This window comes from Malaclemys terrapin, chromosome 21 (genome assembly GCF_027887155.1).
Source record: "Malaclemys terrapin pileata isolate rMalTer1 chromosome 21, rMalTer1.hap1, whole genome shotgun sequence".
NCBI lineage: Eukaryota > Metazoa > Chordata > Testudines > Emydidae > Malaclemys > Malaclemys terrapin.
In genome coordinates, this window is record NC_071525.1 from 5,283,232 (window position 1) to 5,302,734 (window position 19,503).

A 19,503-nucleotide genomic window follows, 5' to 3' on the forward strand; every position below is an offset into this window, starting at 1 on the left:
GGCAGTGACATGCCCACAGTCACGCAGGGAGTCAGTGACAGCTCTGGGAATTGAACCCAGGTGTCCTGAGTCCCGGTTTAGTGCCCATCCTTTCTCTGTATGCCCCCCCCCCGCCCCCCAGCCCCATTGCTAGCAGACCCCAGGGCTGCAGAAGGATTCACGGTACAGAAAGATAGGGAATATCAGTGTCTTGCCGGCACTAGTTCACCAGGCGTTTCTCCTCCAGTGGAGTGTTTGAAGGATCTCTTCGTGGGAGCCGTGAGGGACCGAGACCAGAACCACCCTGCTGATCCCGACGGCGGCTCCGGCACCGGCTCTGACACCCCGAGTATGAGCTGAGACCTACCTTCTGATTCCTCCCCTCCCTGTTGGGGGCGCCGCGTGGCGCAGTCTTGCTGCAGGGCCCGACGCTGCCTGCGTAGACCCCGGAGCTGATCAGTGTTTTCTATTTGTGCCAGCTCCTTTTCTACTGTGTGTATCTTGCAAGATAGGAGAAGCCTGTAGAGAGAGGGACGGGAATGATTCACGGGGCTGGGAAAACCTGCTTTGCAGCGAGACGCTTCAGGAGCTGCCCCTGCTCTTTGGAGGAAGCAAAATAGATGGAGGGCGACTGGGTCCTATCCCAGGACCACCTCCAGGGGGAGGCGATTTGTGAGGGGGGAGGGGTGTCTAACCCAGCGACCGAAGGCAGAACGAGAGCCGATGGGTGGGAGCTGAAGGCAGACCTAGCTAGGAATGAAGTGCAGATTCTTAAGTGCAGGTCGTTAACCATTGGAACTCCATGCCTAGGGACGTGGGGGATTCTACACCCCTGGGACCGTGGCTACACTAGAAAGGCTCGTCGGTATAGCTGTGCTGGAGAGCTCCACTGGCCAACTCTCCTAGTGGGGTTGCAGCAAAAAGCGTCCCCCAGTTCCCCGGGCAGGTTTTTTGTACTGTAGTGACTTTGTCTACACATGGGTCTGTTGCTGGCTCCGCTCTGGGTCGGGGATCGCACCTGGGACCGACAGCTCGGCCAGCAAAACCTGCAGTAGACAAGGCCTTAGGCTTTACATCTCTTCCTGAAAGTGCCTTTCCAGCCCCGCCAGACGCGGCCGTCGCTGGGTGAGGTTCTCGGGTGTGCAGGAGGTCAGATTGGCTGATCACAACGGTCCCTTCGGGCCTTGGAGCCTTTGACCCCTACGGAGGTGCTACCTAGCACAAGCCGCCTAAAATTAGATGTCGCAAGGGCCGGGCACCTCTTGCGTCGCTGACCCGCAGGCGGATTTCGGCCCTGGAAGGGGCTAGCGCGGCCTGTCTCATCTGCTCACTCTTCCCTCCGCAGACGGCGAGACCAGCAGCCTCAACGGCTCCCTGGAGTTCTGCAGGGCCGACTCCGACCAGCGGGTAAATCCCTTTCTACCCCGGCAGGGAGCCAGTCCCAGTGGGGACGCCACGGCAGGGTCTGACAGCCAGCGCCGGGGGAAACCACGTTCCATTCCTGGTGCTGCCTGAGCCACGTGGCCCTGCTGTGCCTCGGTTTCCCCATCTGTAAAACAGGGATGGCACGCTCTCTCCTGGGAAACGTGTGCGGGGGTCTGTTATGCTCAGTTTAGGCCTGTCTGTAGAGCCCTTGGCTGGCACATTACGGTCACTGCCTCCATCCACACTGACACACCAGGGACTGAACCGGCGACCTCCAGGCCTAAAAGCAGGAGCTGCTACAGCTTGAGCTACAGAGCCAGCCCCTGTGGCTTGGGCTGTAACAGATTTGTCACATGGGGGGGCCTGTAATACACACACTTTAGGGGTACCGGCTGGATGTGGGGGGCTTCACATGGCTAATCTCTGCCTTCTCTCTCTGTAGGATGGGAATGGTAACCAGCTGCAGCAGAAGGTACCCCATGAGGTAGGGGGGCTGGCGGCCTCTGGATGGGGGTGGGATTTATACAGCTGAAGGGAAGGGGTCAATAGGAGAGGGGAGTCCTGGCTCTGCCCTCTGTGCTGAGTGTGGGGATTAGGAGGCAGTGTGGCCCTGGGCTAGAGCCCTGGGTTCTATTCCCAACTCTGCCACTAGCCTGCTGGGCCAGTCACTTGCCCTCTCTGTGCCTCAGTTTCCCCATCTGTAGAATGGGGATAATGATACTGAGCTCCTTTCTAAAGCCCCTTGAGATCTACGGCTAGAAAGAGCTGTTGATTTATTATTTACATGGATTTATTGCTCTCTTCCCTCCCAGGAGGTGATTCACCGGCTTGTGGCACTCTACGCCCTCCTCCATGGCCTGCAGGTCTGTACCATCAAACCTCCCTCCCATCCCACGTGCCCCCTGGCTGGGGGAACCCCGAGCTTTGCTCCCCACCAGCTGTAGAGCAAGGTTTCGGTTCCCCTTGGTGGGTGCGGTGGGATCCGTCCTGGTGTGGAGCTGAGGCATGTCCCTATGGGTGGGGGTGGGGTTCCCCTGTTGCTGCCTAGGGTTTGTCATTGGGGCGGAGGGAGTCACAGAGCGTTGATGTAGTATGGAGGGACCGGGTAGGGGGACCCCTGGGGCAGGGGGTGAGGTGGAGGGAGAGTCCTGGGGAGAGGGCTCTGAGATGTGGGTAGGAGGGAGGAGAATCCCTGTGCGGAGGGCACAGAGCTGGGGTTGGGGTGAGGGCCATGGAGCCCATGCAAACAGGGAGGCATTCCTGGGCCAAGGGGTGCAGAGCTCGGCGCAGGGGATGGGGTAGGAGAAGTCCCCAGCGGGGAGGAGGCCCAGAGCCCAGGTGAAGGGGACTGGAGGGAGGGGCACGGGGCCTGGGGACAGGGGCACAGCTGTCCCTGTGGGGCAGAGTACAGGGCTGCCACCGGTACGAAATGAGCGCTAGAGACAAACGTTTGGTGGCCGGGGAGTCGCCGGAGCCGGGATCCCAGCCTAGGGGTCGCCCCTGCCCTGCCTGGGGCCTGTACGTCCGGCTGAGTGTGGGACCGTGACAGCCCCGGTGACGCCCTCTCCCCTCCCCAGGCCGCCGTGGTTCAGCAGGACACCATCCTGGAGCTGCACCTCTACGATGGGGGCGGCCGGCAGGAGAAGCTGTCGCGCGCCAACTCCCGCAAGGGGGGGCCGGGGGACACGGCCGTGGCCAAGGCCCCGGAGAAGCAGGCCACGGAGCTGGCACTGCTGCAAAGGCAGCACACCCTGCTCCAGGAGGAGCTGAGCCGGTGCCGTCAGCTGTGCCAGGAGAAGGTGCAGGAGGCCGGGGCGCTGGAGGTGCGGCTGCGGGAGAGCGAGCAGGAGCGGGCCCGGCTGGAGCGCGAGGCGGAGGAGGCCCGCAGGCAGGTGGCCGCCGGTGCTGCCGAGGCGGTGTGGGTCCGGAAGGGGACGGAGCCTCGGAGGCGGAGCCTGCCCGCCGGGGACGCCCTGTATCTCAGCTTCACCCCGCCCCAGGTATGGTTACCCACGATGCACGGCGGCGCCTGGGGAGGGGAAGCATTGCGAACCCGCTGCTCGAGGGCTGCCAGCCGGGCTGGGGGTCGGGGGCACGGCAGGGGGCCCCTCAGTCACCAGTTCGACTCCTGACTGGGTCGGGAGTAACCCAGCCTCACCAGCCATGACGCTGGGCGTGAAACGCGTTTGCTGGGTCTCAGCTCCCTGGGCAGCAGATGGGTGGCACAAGCTGGTCCCTGGCAGGGCGTCGCCCTGCTGGGTTGACCAATGGGACCTGCTGTCCCCAGGGCTCTTGACCCGAGCCAAGGAATTCACATGCCGCCCTTCCCAGCCCTCTTGCCCCCATGCTGAAAGGGGGAGGCGGCCAGGAGCCTTCTCTGGGGTTTCCCTCTGCTGGAGAGTCAGCACCTGCCCCCAGCGCAAGGCACCTCTGGTTCCTGGCGCCCACGGTCAGTCTGTGCGGTGTCCCACACAGCGAGTGCAGGAGCAGGATGTAAAAAACCCTGGGTGCAGTTTGATTTGGGGCTGGAAAAAAATCTCACTCCCTAAAAAAAATAAAATCCCACAACCCCATCGTACCAGCTTCTTAGCCCCCCATCCAGGGCAGCATCGCCCCCTGCGCCATCCCCTCCAGATCCTAGGCAGGGTCCCTCCCCTCGGGAGCCCGTGGCACAAGGATCCCGTCTTTTGGCACAAAACCCTTGGAGTCCTTGGTCCTCCGCGTTCCTCGATCGGCCCTGCTGTCCTTCCCGTGATCAACGGGACTTCGTTTGAAGGGGGTGGGGCTGGAAGCCACGCCCACACCGTGTGGCGCTCTGTCCCCCTCTAGTGGTGTCTGGGCCACACACCCATGTCAAGGAGGCGGCCCAGCCTTGGCTCTCCTAGGTCAGCCATTAATTCCTGCATTCGATCCCTGATGACGCCCCCAGGACCATGGCGTTGCATTCACACGAGTCCTCTTTTTTCCCCCATCCCGTAGCAGAGCCGAGGGAGCAACCATGGGAACCTATTGCCAAGCGACCGTGCCTTAGGCGACTGCGGCGACGGCCCCGCCCAGCTGCAGGAGGGCGACGAGGACTTTGAGGCGCTGTCTGAGGACGAGGGCGTGGCCAGCCATCCGTCTCCGCCTCCCAGCCCTCGAGGTCAGTGTGGTGCGTGTGGCGATGTCACCCGCAGCCGTTGCCACAGCCAGCACCCTTCGCTCCAGGGCAGGGGTTTGCGCGCTTGGTGCAGGAGGCGCTGGGTTTGATCCTGCCCCTGGCGTGCGTATTTCGTCCCTGTGCAACCTAGCAGGAGCTTTGGGGCTTCAGGGTAGTGAGATTGCATGGGGTCCGACATGGAAATGGGCGAATGAGATAGGCGGGACGGGACTTGTCCTGCCCTGGGCAGTCTCTGGTGTCCCTAAGCATTACAATGCAACACCCAATTCCCCGACCCTTCTCCAGAATGGTGCGTCTGGGAGTCAGGACTCCTGGGTTCTGTTCCCAGCCCTGGGCAGGGAGCTGATTTAGTGGCTCAAGCAAGAGGGGCTGGGAGTCAGGAGTCCTGGGATCTGAGTAACCTTGGCCAAGTCCTCCCCCTGCTTGTGCCTCAGTTTCCTTGTCTGTACAATATGGGTGAATGATGCTGTGCCCCTCGTGCAGACTTGGTGCTCTGGGAAGGGGGTGTTAGTCCATGAATTAATGGTGCATGAGATCATCAGTTGGGGTGTTCGGTTCCTTGCAGATTTTACGAGGATGCAGGACATTCCCGAGGAGGTGGAGAGCAGCCAGGAGGTGAAGGACGGAGAGGGCGGTTCCTTGGACAGTTAGAGAGGGGCCCGACCCCCCTACTCCTCCGCCCACCCGTTGCCAAGGGGTTGACGCTGCTGCCACAGATTTTCCTGGCCAAAAGAGGGAAGAGACCCTGGGAAAAACTGCACCGAATACAAACCAAATCGTGGAGGGGGAGCAGGACCATGGCCCGGTTCCCGAGCTGCCCCAGGACATTGGGCTCATGGGATGTTTTTTAACTCTTTGATCCACAGCTCCTTTTTTATTCCTTCCCCTGTGGAGGGGGCGGCCGGTTTGCCGCGGCTTCCCGAGCCGATTAATTTATTTATTTTGTTTGTTGGGGCGGGAGGGACCGGAAGGGTTCGGATTATTTGCCGGCCCTTGGCTGGGAGCCGATCAGACCTTGGGAGGAAGCCACAGGTGTCTGATATCCAGGGCAAACGTTAATTTCCCCCGGCTGGTTCGGTCAGACGCCAGTTGGATGAGTCCTCCCGTCTGGGTCCATTCTCCGTGACGTTGCACGAAGCTCACACTAGATGTGCCTGTGCGAAAACACACGCAAGCCAACACTATAGGGGCACCCTGGCAGGTTGGGGTGAAGGATTTAACCCATCCGCTGGAGTGCCCAACAGTAATATCTGGAAGATCCAGCAGTCAAAAGGGATGTTCTGCTGGGAAGTCCAGCACTGAATTGGTTAATTATGCAAGATGTCGTTCACCCCAGTTGACTCGGAGTCGCCATTGAGCCAGGACAAGTGCGAGCCACTCTGGGGAGGAGCCCGCATGGTGTGTAATATAAGGGAGGGAGCAAGGAACAGACCTCCCGCTGTAGCCTGCTCTGTTTTCAATGCTCTCCAACGGCTGCCGGGCAGCATCCCTTAAAGATACAGCGAATGGCCCCAAATAGCATCTCTGGGTATTTATAAGCGGTGGTTCTACTGGCCCTTTAAAAGAAACAATTAAACCCAAAAGAGGCTCTCAAATATGGTGTTTAAAGGGAGGATGGCGTGCGCAAGTTGGAAATGAGGGCGATCTCATCAGGGTTCAGCCCTCTCCCAGATTTTTTTGGGGCGAGGGGACACTGTTCCCTGTCCTGGGACTTCCCCTCCCGCCCCCTGAAAAACAGCTGAGCGCAAACATTCCCCAAATCCCAAGGCCTCCCAGACGTTGCCCCCTGCCTGCCGACGTGTGAATGGCAATTGGGGTTGGGGGCTGCCGGTGCAGTGGGGATGGAAGAGGGGGAGCGTACGTAGCCTTGGCTGCATTGTTTGCTCCACAAAGGGATCTGGGGTGTGTCAGAGGGCAGCAGAAAAGCGGGTGGTGGGATCTTTGTACCAAAGCTGGAGTTCTTCGTAATTAAATAAAATACATAAAAAAAGTGTGGGGGGGAGCAGTTTGGGGCTCTGTTTTTTCCCAGGGGGATGATTGACTTTGGGGTGTTGCCATTTTCCGGGGAGTCCTCAACGGAGCCCTCCCTTAAAGGAGTCTGATGGACAGACCATCAGCCCCCTGAAAAAATGCGGCCTCGTTAATTTCATTTTGGGGTGACTCCAAAATCCATTTGCAGATGCACTAGGAACCACCGCAACATCTTGGCCTTTGTGTTTAAAATATTCAGCTGATCTGCTCCTGCCGGCTGGATCTTAGGAGGAAAACAGGGATTGGGGCATGTTGAAATAGTCCCGCAAGGTTTGAGGTTTTTAGAAAGTCTGACCACAGAAAATCTTCTTTTTTTTAACACGTTTGCTGGCCAATAAAACCTATTAATAGAAGATGTTGCTGCAAGGGAGGAATTTTTTTTAATTAACGCCAAAAAGAGTTTCAATTGGTTTATTGTTTCCTGTTGATTTAACTGTACAAAAAAAAAAAAGATAATTAAAAAATCAACCCCCTGCGTGTGTGTGCTGGATTTACTCGAGTCAAAACGATCTGCCCAAGAGAAACTTCTCCTGAATTTTTAACGGGTGTCTTGGTTGCTGTCAAGATTCAGGAGGCTGGTGGGGTTGCCAGCTACAGCCCTGCAAAGAGGAGTCTCCAACGAGTTCATCAGCCGGTGGAAACTGGACGTGTGCTTTTCAGTCGTTGCTGTATGTGGCAGCCCGGCCAGTGGCTCAGCGGGGGTACGCTCTGCAGTCAGTGATGACCAGTGCGGTGCCAGATGGTGTGCTATAGGGCACGGGGGAAGGAGGGGGCACTCTGGGTCAGTGCTGACCCCAATGCCTCACTCCAGTGCTTTGCTGCAGGGGGTCAGCCTGGACTCACGCCAATGTGGCCCCAGGGGGTGCTGTGCTGCAGGGAGCGAGTCTGGGCTGACCCCCGTGTGGCATTAGGGGGCGCTGTGCTGCAGGGAGCGAGTCTGGGCTGACCCCCGTGTGGCACTAGGGGGCGCTGTGCTGCAGGGAGTGGTATCTGAGAAGCAGGCCCCTACTGACTGGAGTGGAGTGGAGTGGACGGGTTCTCTAGAGTCCAGTTTACAAGGCTGGCACTGGGGTGGGGCTGGGGGTGAGATTTGGGGATGAAAAGTCCAAACTGCAGGCGGTTTGTATTGAACGTAAGATGTTTCCGGTTTAATTTGTGGGTGTGTTGGTGGTGGGGGGTTGCAGCTCCTAGGGTTTTCCATAGACGTTTTTTGTTTTTTAAGCCGGAAGCGCCCACAGCGTCCCCTTGTCTGCCCCGTGCTACTCAGACACTCAAAGCCTGTCCCATAACCTTACTGGGAGGGGCCAATGTGCATCTTCATCGCATGAGACACCCCGGGGCCTCCTTCTGGAGGCTGGGGCATTCGCACAGGGCCTTCTGCACGGGTACCACTTTGCAGCTCTGACATCATCTCCCAGCAGGGGACTGGACTGATCAGCTGGTCGGGGGGCAGAGTCCAGCGAGGCTGCTGGATACAGAGCAACCCTGGGGGAGCCGGCCGCTGTCTGCCCCGTGGAATCCAGGAAGAATCATCTCACCTGCTAATGCAGTGATTTGCTTTGGTGCCCTGGGCCACCCCTGCATGGCTCTTGGTCTCCCCCCGAGTGGCTAGCCCACGGATGGGTCCGCTCCAGGCTGGGAGGCAGGTGCGATCCTGCTCCATGCTCCAGGGGCCCAGTCCCCGCAGGCCGCCCTGCCACAGGGGGTTGATCCTCTTCACGCCCCGCCGGCAGCTGAAGTCAGCCCCCGGTCTCTGTTTCGGGGTCTGATCCCTGTTCCCAGAGCAAACTCTTTGTGCGTTTGTGACGACAGAGGCCGGGGGAAGGAGATTTTTGTAATGTAAAACTTTCCACCCGCCAGAGAGACTCCGCCGCCCGTCGGTGCAGAAGCTGGGCTCTTTGAAGCACGATTCCTGGCGCTCCGACGGCTAATGCCGGTAGCAGACCACCCAGGGCTAGAGTGGAGGGGGAAAGGGGATAGGAGCGCTAACAGGTCGTGGAGCCAAAAGGCTTATGGAGGGACGGGGAGGGAGCTTGGGAAAAGAACCAGATGTTGCTGAAGTATAAACAGCGAGCAGCGTGGTCTGTGTCCATGTCTTTTGCCTCCCTTGCGGTTTATCTGGATGACAGCCGAGGCAAGGGCCCTAATGCGCAAGGGGCTGTAGCGACCGCGGGCCTGAGAGCCAGTCCCTGCCCTGCAGAACTTGCCATAGACATGAAGACAGACAATGGCTGGGAGAGAGGCCAATTAGTCTCCCCGCTTCATAGGCTGGGAGGCCAAGAGAGATTAAGGCCAGATTGCTCCGGTCTTAATCTCTAGCAAACCCGACTAGAAAGAGAGGGGAAGAAGCCGAACCTAGGGAAGGGTCAATACACCAACAGCCGGCATCAGTGGGGAAACGTAAAGCAGGTCGGGTCTCTACAGCCATACCCTTCTCTGGGGGGCTGGGAGACGACCGATTGGCTCTGGTTCTTGTTGGGAGACTTGTCTAAAGCCCCTTTCTGGCAGTGCAAAGTGGGCCCAAATTCCCTTTAAACTCACTCTAAGGCCCCCTGGCACGGCCCGAGCGGTGGAAAGGGGCCTTCGCATAACTGAGAATCAGGCCCTATTGTCTTTAACTGCATAGAATTGTATATTGACGTGATGTCGCTTTAACAAAGGGCCTGTGTCATGTGACTACTTCCCGGTGTTAACGCCATCAAACGGGGTCCACTCTACGAGGCTGCCCCCTCCAACGTGCTCTGTTCAATGCCAGATCCCCAATGCTGACCTGCCTTCCTTTAGGACATCTCCCCCCACCCCCCAGCTTCTATCTTCTTCCTTTGGCCTCGGGCTGTTGGACGCTCACCGTTTTCCGGCCTGGCTTTACACGCCCCAACCAGCGGAGCCGGCGCTCCCTTGTTGGTGGGGGTGTAACTCTGAGCATGTCTCTAACGTACACATTCCTCCCAGGGTCTGGCCGGTCTCACATGACTGCTGATGTCATAATACCCCATTGTCCCCCTGGACAGGCTCCCCGGAGGGTGGCCGGGTAGCAGGTTCCCATGCTGGGTTACATGGGCCTACGCGTGCCCGGTGCTGCGTGGAATGAAGGATGAGCTGCCCCTCGTGCCAGAAATACGCGTGGGGCTGCACTTATGACCGGCTGCGCCCCATCAGACCCATCCGGGTATAGTGCGACAATGCAGAGAGAGGGGGAGGCAGGCCCCATAGAAGTGTGTCCCTTATAAACCCCATAGGAACCCATAAGTGATCCAGGGGGAGGTTTAGCTGCTGGTTACAGTTCAGGGGGTGTTGCTGGTCCCTGAGGCAGAGCCCATTAGGGAGCTTTAGCTCAAGTTATGGAGCCTGGTGCTCTGCTGGTCACCGGTTCAAGCCCTGGTGTTGGGCTGGGAGGAATTCCCATGATCCGGTGACGTTGCAGTTAACCACGGGGAACGGCTGCTGCTCCAGATTCAGCGTGTAGCAGCAGGGATGGAAAGTTGGTCCCTGCTGGGGGCTTCACCGTAGCCGCTGCATGAGATGAGTTTTTGCAGGTCTCAGTCCACTTAATACAACAGCATTCGCATCCCAAATGACCCACTTTGTCCATTGGCACGGCCTGGCCCCTGCGTGGGAGTGTCCGGGTGGGGGTGACGGTCCCGGAGCATCCTGCTGGGGAGGTGGGCGCTGCAGGGTAGGATTGAGACATGCTGGCAGGGGGCAGCGCATGGTGTGGAGAGGGCTGCCCTGGTCTGCGGCCTCCCTAACCCCTCTCCCAGGCAGGAAGTTCTTAAAAGGCTGGGCCCGATGGATGCCCTGCGAGCATCTAACCCTAGATTCTCTCCTGTTCTCTCACAACCACAAGCTGCCCCCTCCGATGCCGCTGGTGCCCGTGGCCCAGAGGCCCCTTGGCCAGCAGGACTGGTACCACGGCTCGCTCCCCAGACAGGAGGCTCAGGCATTGCTGACCAGCGAGGGGGATTTCTTGGTCCGCGCAAGCCAGGGGAGGCCAGGAGCCCATGTCCTGTCCGCGCTGGCCGGAGGACAGTGCAGGCATTTCATCATCCAGTGCCGGAAGGTGAGGAGCTCGGTGGGGAGGGGACGTGATGGTGAGCCCTGCAGGCCATGCATGCCAACCCGCCGAAGGGTTATTCACCTCGGGGGAGTGGCTACAGCTGGCATCCAGTCCCCAGGAGTGCTGCCTGGCCAGCGAGGACGCGCGGACGTTGGCTGTCACATGGTAGCCTGGTGGGAGGAGCGTTCTCATGCTTGCTCGTGTAGTTGAATTGATCTCTCTGGATCAAGCCGCTTAGTTCTGTGGCCATCCCTCCAGCGCTCGCTGGCTGGACTTGCAGCGCCAAAGAGGAACAGGCTTGGGCTTCTATTTCCAGCTGAGACTGTGGGCAAGTCACTAGCCCTCTTTGTGCCTCAGTTTCCCCAGCTGTAAAATGGCGATGCTGATTTGCTGGCCTCATCGTGTGGCCAGCGCTCTGCAAAGGGGGCCTTCGTACAAAGGAAAATCGGGCTCCAAATCTTTAGAGCATAGAATAAAGCCCGCTATGCAAATGTAGGGTTTTGTAATAAATCAGTGGCCACCTGGGACTTTCCAGCCGTTGCTGCTCAGAAGTGCACAGCAGCAGTGGGGCTGGAATTCAGAGCCTCCTGGTCCAGAAACACGGCCCCTTGCTATGGGAGAATCCCCACTGGCTGGGAGCAGTATAGGGCCTGTAACGCGCACACTGGAGTTCTGATTCATTCCAGCAGAGGGCAGTGCGCTCTCTTTCTCTCTCTCACTTAAGGCAGCTGATTCCCTGCTCCCTCCCATGGTTTTTAAAATTTGGGGACCCCCCTGAGGGGGACCCATCCAACCTGTCCGCTACACTCCCCTTGTCGATCCGCAGCAATGTCAGCTGATTTTCCCCCCTCCACCCCCGCTCACTCTGTACTGATCTGGGCTCTTCTGCAGGGCAGGTACCAGTTTGAGCCTGGAGGGGTGGGGGCACCCACCATCCCCTCGCTCATCCACCACCATCTGCAATCATGCCAGGTGCTCACCACGAAGTGTCCGTTCCTCCTGCGGAACCCGGTCGCCAAGGTAAGCCCGCGGCGCTGTTGCATGCCCGGGACCCCCAGCCGGGCGAGGGTGTGGGGTATGGCAGAGATCCAGTCGGGGCTTGCAATGGGGGACGGGGCAGTAACAAGGGGTTAACCTCTGCTCCACGCCCCCCCTTGGTGGGCATGGGGCCCCCATGGGTAAGGTTGTAAGAGTGGATGTGAAAAACAGCTTGGATGGAAAATTTTGGGCCGGCCCCAGAGTCAGGCCCATTTCTCTGTGTTTGCTCCAACCCTTGTCAGCCCCCATTGTCCCCCGGGGCCCGATCCCCTCCCCACAGTCAACGAGGGGACTTTGCCCCGGAGCAGCATCAGCCCCACCACGCAAGCGATCAGCGCTATTGTCTCCAGCCCTTATTGTCCGGCGCCTTGTTCTTTTGTAGGCCAAGTGGGACCTGAGCCATGAAGACGTGGTGCTGGGGGAGCTGCTGGGCAGCGTAAGTGACTCCGTTCTCGGCTGTTAGCCGTGTACTGCTCCGCACAGGAAGCCTGGTGAGCAAGCTGCCAGTCAGGACACCAGGGCGCTGTTCCTACCTGTGCCACTTCATGCCTGCCTGGCCTTGGGCAAGTCACCGCCCCTCTCTGTGCCTCTACTATATAAATGAGCATCAGGCCCACCATCCCCCTGGGGAGAGCAGTGTGTGCCTCCCACACCGTGCTGTGGCAAAAATGAAATTCAGCGAAGGCAGGTGCAAAGTTCTAGATGTAGGGAGGAAAAACCAAAGGCACAACTTAAAAAAAAAAAGGGAATAACTGTCGCGGCGGTCGTCTTGCTGAAAAGGAGCTGGGGGGTCTAGTGGATAAATACGAGTCAGCAATGTGACGCAGTTGGGGAAAAGGTTAACATCATTCTGGGGTGTATCAACAGCAGTGTTGTATGTAAGACACGGAAGGTCATTCTCCCCCTCTACTTGGTATTGGTGAGGTCTCCGCTGGAGTCCTGTGTCCAGTTCTGGGTCTCGCACTTCAGGAAAGATGTGGACAAATTGGAGAAAGTCCAGAGGAGAGCAGCAAAACTGAAAACTCGATCTGTGAGGAAAGGTTAATAAAACTGGGTATGTCTAGTCTTGAGGAAAAAAAGACTGTCTTCAAATATCTTCAGGGTGTTATGAAGAGGACGGGGATGAATTGTTCTCCTTGGCCGCTGAAGAAGCAGTGGGCTCCATTTGCAGCAAGGGAGATTTAGGTTAGATGTTAGGAAAAGCTTTCCAACTCTCAGGGGAACGGGTGTCCAAGGGAGGTGGTGGAATCGCCATTGCTGGAGGTTTTTAAGGATAGATTGGACAAACCATGGTCAGGGCCAATATAGGTTTACTTGATTCTGCCCCAGTGTGGGGGGCTGGCCCTGATGACCCCCTCGGTGTTCTTGAAACCTGAGATTTCTATTATTCTAATTCAGCAAATGGCTTCTCTCTCTCCACGCACAGAGGGGTTTCGTTTTGGAAGCTTAAAGGAGTAGTACCCTAAAAGTAAAAGCATCAGAGTTTGGAGCTACAGATGCCACAGGTGCCTGGGAGGCAGGGATGGGATTCAGCTTCCAGAGCCAGGGACTCAGATTTGCATTTACTCTTACACCCCGCAATTTGGGGGTGAGTTTTCTCCGTGTGCGTCTATAATATTCTAGGCAGATCTGGTAGCAGTGCTTATAATTAAAGTCGTCCCACACTTTCCACTCTAAGACGCTGGTTTCGGTTGCATATAACTTTAACAACCTGGAGCCATTTGTGGTGAAATTTCCCATGCTGGGCATTTGCCTCAAGCGGATATCTTTGGAAAGTTGCAGCTAAAATGGTTCGCCCAGTTCCGAGAACGTGATTAGGGATTGTTTTGCTCATATTAAAAGAATTCTCCACCCCTTTTATTGCAAAGCTCTAACACATCCATGCTTTGAAGCAGGGACTGTATTTTGCAGGAGAGTCACCCTGGGGTCATTGAAATGCCTGTTTCCTGGAAATTCCACTCAAATTTGACAAAATTATAAGCCTCTGAAAATCTGTTTCCACATGCTCAGTAGTATGTAAAATATGACAAACTGGAGAAAGGGCTTGAAATAAATGGGATAAAATCCAGTACGTGGCAATGCAAAATACTCCACTTAGGAAGGAATAATCAACTGGCGGGGAGGGATAGCTCAGTGGTTTGAGCATTGGCCTGCTAAACCCAGCGTTGTGAGTTCAATCCTTGAGGGGGCCACTTAGGGATCTGGGGCAAAAATCTGTCTGGGGATTGGTCCTGCTTTGAGCAGGGGGTTAGACTAGATACCTCCTGAGGTCCCTTCCAACCCGGATAGTCTACGAATTGCACAAATGGAAAATGACTTCCTAGGAAGGAGTACTGTAGAAAAGGCTCTGGGGGTTATAGTGAATCACAAATTAAATGTGAATCAACACTGTTGCAGGAAAAGTGACCATCATTCTGGGATGTATTAACAGGAGTTTTGTAAGCAAGGCCCAAGAAGTAATTCTTCTGCTATACCAGGGGTGGGCAAACTACTGCCCGCAGGCTGCATCCGGCCTGCCAGATGTTTTAATCCAGCCCTCGCGCTCCTCCTGGGGAACGGGGTCTGGGGTTTGCCCCGCTCCGGCGCTCTAGCTTCCATACCCAGATGTGGCCCTCAGCCCAAAAAGGTTGCCCACCCCTGCGCTATACTCAGCACTGATAAGGCCTCAAGTGGAGTACTGCATTGGGTTCCAGGCACCACGTTTCAGGAAAGACATGGAAAAAACGGAAGTAAGTCCAGAGGAGAGCAACGAAAAGGATTTAAAGGATTAGAAAACATGATCTATGAGGGAAAACTGAAAAAAATGGGTTTGTTTCATCTGGAGAAGACTGAGGGGGGATGTGACCACAGTCTTCAAGGACATAGAAGGTTGTTATAAAGAAGAGGGTGGTAAATTGTTTTCCTTAACCACTGAGGACAGGACAAGAAGAAACAGGCTTAAATTGCAGCAAGAGAAATTTTTCAGAGTAGTTAAGCACTAGAACAAATTAGCCAGGGAGGTTGTGGAATCTCCATCACTGGAGGTTTTTAAGAGCAGGTTAGACAAACACCGGTCAGGGATGGTCTAGATAATACTTAGCCCTGCCTCAGTGCAGGGGACTGGACTAGACAGAGGACCTCTCAAGGTTCCTTCCAGCCTGACATTTCTATGCTCTAGAGGGAACTATAAATGTATCTTCTCATTGCCTCTGCCGTATCTAGTAACATACGGACAAAATCCTTTTAAAAGTTACACCTCTCTGTGGTGCTTGTATCTGCCTCAGGCATTCACTTCCTAGTCCCTTTTGTTAGCTCCGTCCTCAGCACTGAGATACTGACACTAACCACAGGGCAACATGAATATTTCATACAGCAGCTGCCATTCCGTCTTTGTCCCGTGTTATGAAATAGGGATCTGATGGTTTCGTGCTGCTGCGTGCCATAAAAGGCTCTCGGAGCAATGATGAGGGGCGGTGGATCTAGGGGATTGGAGAGTGGCCAGGAGTATAATACGCCTTGCTAAGGGAAGGATAATGGTGGGCAAGGTCTGTGGTGTGTCATGTCACGGCCCTGGGCGAGTCAGCAGCAGTGGGACATCTGGATCATACATCATAATCCCTAGTTCTTATCTAGCACATTTCATCATTAGCACGCCAAGCACGTGGCAAAGGAAGCGGGTACCATTATTCCCATTTTGCAGATGGGGAAACTGAGACATAGAGAGGGGAAGTGACTTGCCCAAGGTCACCCTAGTGGCAGAGCTTGGAATAGCACCCGGATCCTCCCGACTCCCAGTCCAGTGCTCTATCCGCTAGGCCACACAGCCGCTGAGCAGTAAGATTTGTTGTTCGGTGCTGTGATTGGCATCTGAGGTGCAGCCCTGGCGTCACTGGGAGCTCAGTGGCCTCTGCGAAATGAGCTGGCGGGTGTCAGGATGATGTCTGCAGGACAGGGGTTGGTAGCGCAAAAGCTCACCCGTGCTGTGGGCCCCGCTTCACTTGCAGCCTCAAAAGAGAAAGCAAAGCGACATGCCCAGATACCAAGGTGATGGGCTCTGTCTAGGAACCTGCAGAGAACAGAAGGACTGAATGGGCCAAACTCTCCTTTCATCCCTAGAGGGGAATCCTTCCCATCAAGGGCACATTGGCAGCGGGTCGGTGTGGCAGGGAGGCCCAGGATAGAAAGCACTCCAGCCTTCAGAGCTCGCAGGCTGAAACCCTGACATAGTTTGAGGGGAAGGAATTGGGTGCACAGCCCCTTTAAATTTCTAAGCACTCCGTCGGTGGGTGGAGACAGCTGCCCTTTTGTTCTGGGAGTGGCGGCAGCATGCTGCCAAGTGAGGGGGTGCACACGCTGTGCTCTCTCTATGGAGAGACTGGGTCTGATTTCCCTTTGGCATGTAATGCCTTGCTCTGCTGTCTGATCACTCCCCCCGACTGCTGTTTCTCCATCCCCAGGGGAATTTCGGGGAGGTGTACAGCGGCCGCCTGTCATACGACAACACCCCCGTGGCTGTGAAAACCTGCAGGGAGCCCCTGGCCCCGGAGACCAAGCACAAGTTCCTCATGGAAGCCAGGTCAGCCAGCAATGGGGTCTGACGGACCAATGGGCAATGGTCCCGCCCTGTTGGCTCAGCGCTCATCCCTCTGCTCCTTCCTGTTTCTAAGGCTCGTGAGGCGCTACAGCCACCCGAACGTCGTCCGGATTATTGGCGTCTGTGCCCGGAAACAGCCTGTCTTCATCGTCATGGAGCTGGTGTCCGGTGAGCAGGAGAACTCTCCGCATAACAGCATGCTCTGCGTGTCCGCCTGTGACCCCAATGCACCTGGCCTCCTGGGTGCAATGTCAGGCCTGCTGCAACAGGGTTGGGAATGTCACCACCTAGTGGTCGCAGCGTGAAGTGCATGCATGCCCTGTTTCCTGTGCAAAACCAAGCGAAAGGGGCGTTTGAGTTTCACTGCAGATTGAAATCCAGCCCTAGCTGGAGAGTTGGCGCGAGGGACCTGGATCATCCGGGTCTTTTGTTTTCGTTCTCTCTCTCCCCCCACCTAGGTGGGGATTTCTTATCGTTCCTCCGCTCCGAGGGGAGCCGGCTCTGGGTTCAAGACCTCATCCACTTTGCAGTTCAGGCAGCAGCAGGGATGGCCTATCTGGAGAGCAACGGTTGCATCCACAGGTATGGGTGAGACCTCCTTGCGGCACGGAGAATTGCACCCGCTGGGAGGCTAAAGTGGCACCCCAGGCACCCAGAGGGTTAACAATTGCCCCGAAGAGTGAACAAAGTCCAGCAGGAAGGTTCCGTGTCCAGCTCCCCTGCTGGCCAGTCCTGCATGCTGCATCCAGGGAGTATCCAGCCAGCGCCCGGCTGCGTCTAGCCCTTCATCGTCTCCCCGCAGGGACCTGGCGGCCAGGAACTGCCTGGTGGGGGAAGGCAACGTGCTGAAGATCAGCGACTTCGGCATGTCGCGGCAGGAGGCCAACGGCGTCTACGCCTCCCGGGGAGGAATGAAGCACATTCCCATCAAGTGGACGGCGCCAGAGGCTCTGAGATACGGTCAGGGGCGCGGGAACAGCTCGCTCCTCGCTGGGCTTTTACAGCGGTCAGGGCAGGAGGAAGGGGTCTGGGGCAGGGGAGGCTGGTCGAGGCCAACAGCATGCCCCCAACTGGGGCTTGAAGGGACTGGAGCAGTTTTTCTCCTGAGTTTGTCTGGTATCACAGGGAGGATGCTCTGGTGCAGAGCGCGCTGATCCGCCCTCCGCGGTGTGACCTCACTGGTGAAGGCAGGATCCCCCAGGCAGGGGCGGGCCCAGGCAGATCTGGAAGTCCCGGTACTTTTCTCATTCAGGTCGACACCACTGGAGTGTCCTGTATTCTGGGGACGCGTCAGTGGCTACCCTAACCTCACGGGTAACCCTGCCGATCGCGTGACAAAGGGCTACGGGATCGGGCCCCCTTCACTAATGTCCCTTGTGTGGGTTGATGGCAGGCCGGTACTCGACGGAGAGCGACGTCTGGAGCTACGGGGTCCTGCTGTGGGAGATCTTCAGCCTGGGGGCTGCCCCGTACCCCGGCATGTCGAACCAGCAGGTGGTGAGCCAGGTGGAGCGAGGCAAGTAGCACGAGCTGGCATTTATCACAGCACGGGTCCTGGACAAGGGGCACATCCCTGAGTTAAGGGGTGGAGGGGGGTGGCCATGTGCTTAAGGCTCAAGAGGCCAGGTTTAGTATCTGGTTCTGATGCAGTACAGACAATCATAGAGTCATAGACTTCAAGGTCAGAAGGGACCATTATGATCATCTAGTCTGACCTCCTGCACAACGCAGGCCACAGAATCTCACCCACCCACTCCTGTATCAAACCCCTGACCTATGTCTGAGCTATTGACGTCCTCAAATCAGGGTTTAAAGACTTCAAGGTGCAGAGAATCATAACGTACCTCCTGCCCTAGTCCCCAGCCCCCCGCAGAGCTACCGCCCCCCTCCCCCCGTGCTGTGTGTCTCCAGCCTCTCTTGCCTTGGCAGGTTTCCGCATGCGAGCTCCTCCGTGCTGCCCGGTGGAAGTTTACGACGTGATGCTGAGATGCTGGGAAGCCAGTCCCAGCCTGCGCCCCAAGTTCAGTGCCATCCATCAGGAGATGACGCAGCTCCACTGGAACTCTGAGTGACCACAGGCCTCCACGTCCCCTTTGTAATATGTATCCACCACCCCCCTCCCCGAAATAATCTATATAAAGCCTCTCAATGCCTTTGCTCCAGGCCTTCCCCCCTGGCCCTTCATCTCGATACTTGGAGCTTGGTTCCTAGAAGGGCTGGTGGTTTGAACCCACTTTAAATATTTCCGTTACATGCCGCCGTTAACCAATCAGGGCTCCTCTGCCAAATGATTGGCTGCAGCGAAGGTCAAAATGATTCCCCCCCCTGAGCCGGTTGGACAGGCTAGGCACCAACTCGGCTTCCCGATCGGCTCATCAGTGAGGAACGTTGGTGATTTTTCTTGTCCTGAACTGCAGATGTGGTCTCCACTTCTGAAGGCGAGTTTAAACCCACAAGGGCTGAGCAATCCAGGCATGCGGCACAGAGCGCTCCCTGCGCAGCCGATGGAGACGTTCCGAATGCAGGTGGTAATGCGACAACGTTTGGGCCAGTCCAGGCCTGGGCGCTGCTTCGTTGTCTTCCGTGAAGTCCTGGTCACTGCTGCTCTGGTCTGGGTTTGGCCTGTGGATTGAACGGTTCTGTGAACATTGGACTCTAGCGTGGGTTCACCTCCATGAACGAGGCCCCGACCCCACTCCCAAGGCCCTGCCCTTGCTCCGCCCCTTCCCCAGAGGCTCCGCCTTCACTCCGCCTCTTCCCACCCTGGCTCTAACCCCTCCCCCGAGGTCCCTGCTCGCTGCTCTCCACTCTCCCCCAAGTGTCTTTCCCAGCCACCAAACAGCAGATCATCGGCGCCTCCAAACAGCTGTGACTGATGGGTGCTGAGCACCCACTATTGTTTTTTTCCATGGGTGCTTGAGTCCTGGAGCCCCCATGGAGATGGTGCCTATGGATCCAAGGGCCGTCTAGCCAAGTGTCCGGTCTCTGGCATTGGCCAGCTCCAGCCGCTTCAGAGAAAAGTACAAGAACCCTGCCGTAGGAATAACCTTCCCCTGCAGAAATCTCCTCTTTTCCCACAGTAATTAGAGGTTGGTTTATGCGCTGACACAAAAAGGTTTATTGCCCTTCCAATCTCTTGATGATTAGTATGAGCGATAATACCTCTGTATGGTCTCATTAGCCGAATAAATCACAGACATGCAGGGCTGGAAGCCATCTCCACAGGTCAGCGAGTCCATC

At 56.9% G+C, this 19,503-nt stretch overlaps 2 protein-coding genes across 3 annotated transcripts in view; both read left to right on the plus strand.

Annotated features, from left to right (window-relative positions):
• The window catches only part of ARHGEF2 (Rho/Rac guanine nucleotide exchange factor 2), a 124,745-nt gene extending 117,677 nt beyond the window's left edge, over positions 1–7,068 (plus strand). For both annotated transcript variants that reach the window (XM_054010806.1, XM_054010807.1), the window contains 7 exons: positions 227–328; positions 1,325–1,386; positions 1,847–1,888; positions 2,217–2,267; positions 2,982–3,404; positions 4,384–4,546; positions 5,130–7,068. In XM_054010806.1, the coding sequence (XP_053866781.1) occupies positions 227–328; positions 1,325–1,386; positions 1,847–1,888; positions 2,217–2,267; positions 2,982–3,404; positions 4,384–4,546; positions 5,130–5,215 (929 nt within the window). In that variant the 3' untranslated portion in view covers positions 5,216–7,068. The remainder of the gene's footprint in view (positions 1–226; positions 329–1,324; positions 1,387–1,846; positions 1,889–2,216; positions 2,268–2,981; positions 3,405–4,383; positions 4,547–5,129) is intronic.
• A 3,386-nt stretch (positions 7,069–10,454) lies between these two features.
• On the plus strand, positions 10,455–18,335 carry LOC128827309 (tyrosine-protein kinase Fer-like). Its single transcript, XM_054011169.1, has 9 exons — positions 10,455–10,655; positions 11,544–11,672; positions 12,073–12,126; positions 16,127–16,245; positions 16,337–16,431; positions 16,722–16,845; positions 17,066–17,223; positions 17,657–17,779; positions 18,193–18,335. The coding sequence occupies exons 1-9, from the start codon at positions 10,455–10,457 to the stop codon at positions 18,333–18,335; spliced, it is 1,146 nt and encodes a 381-aa protein (XP_053867144.1).
• Positions 18,336–19,503: the final 1,168 nt, after the last annotated feature.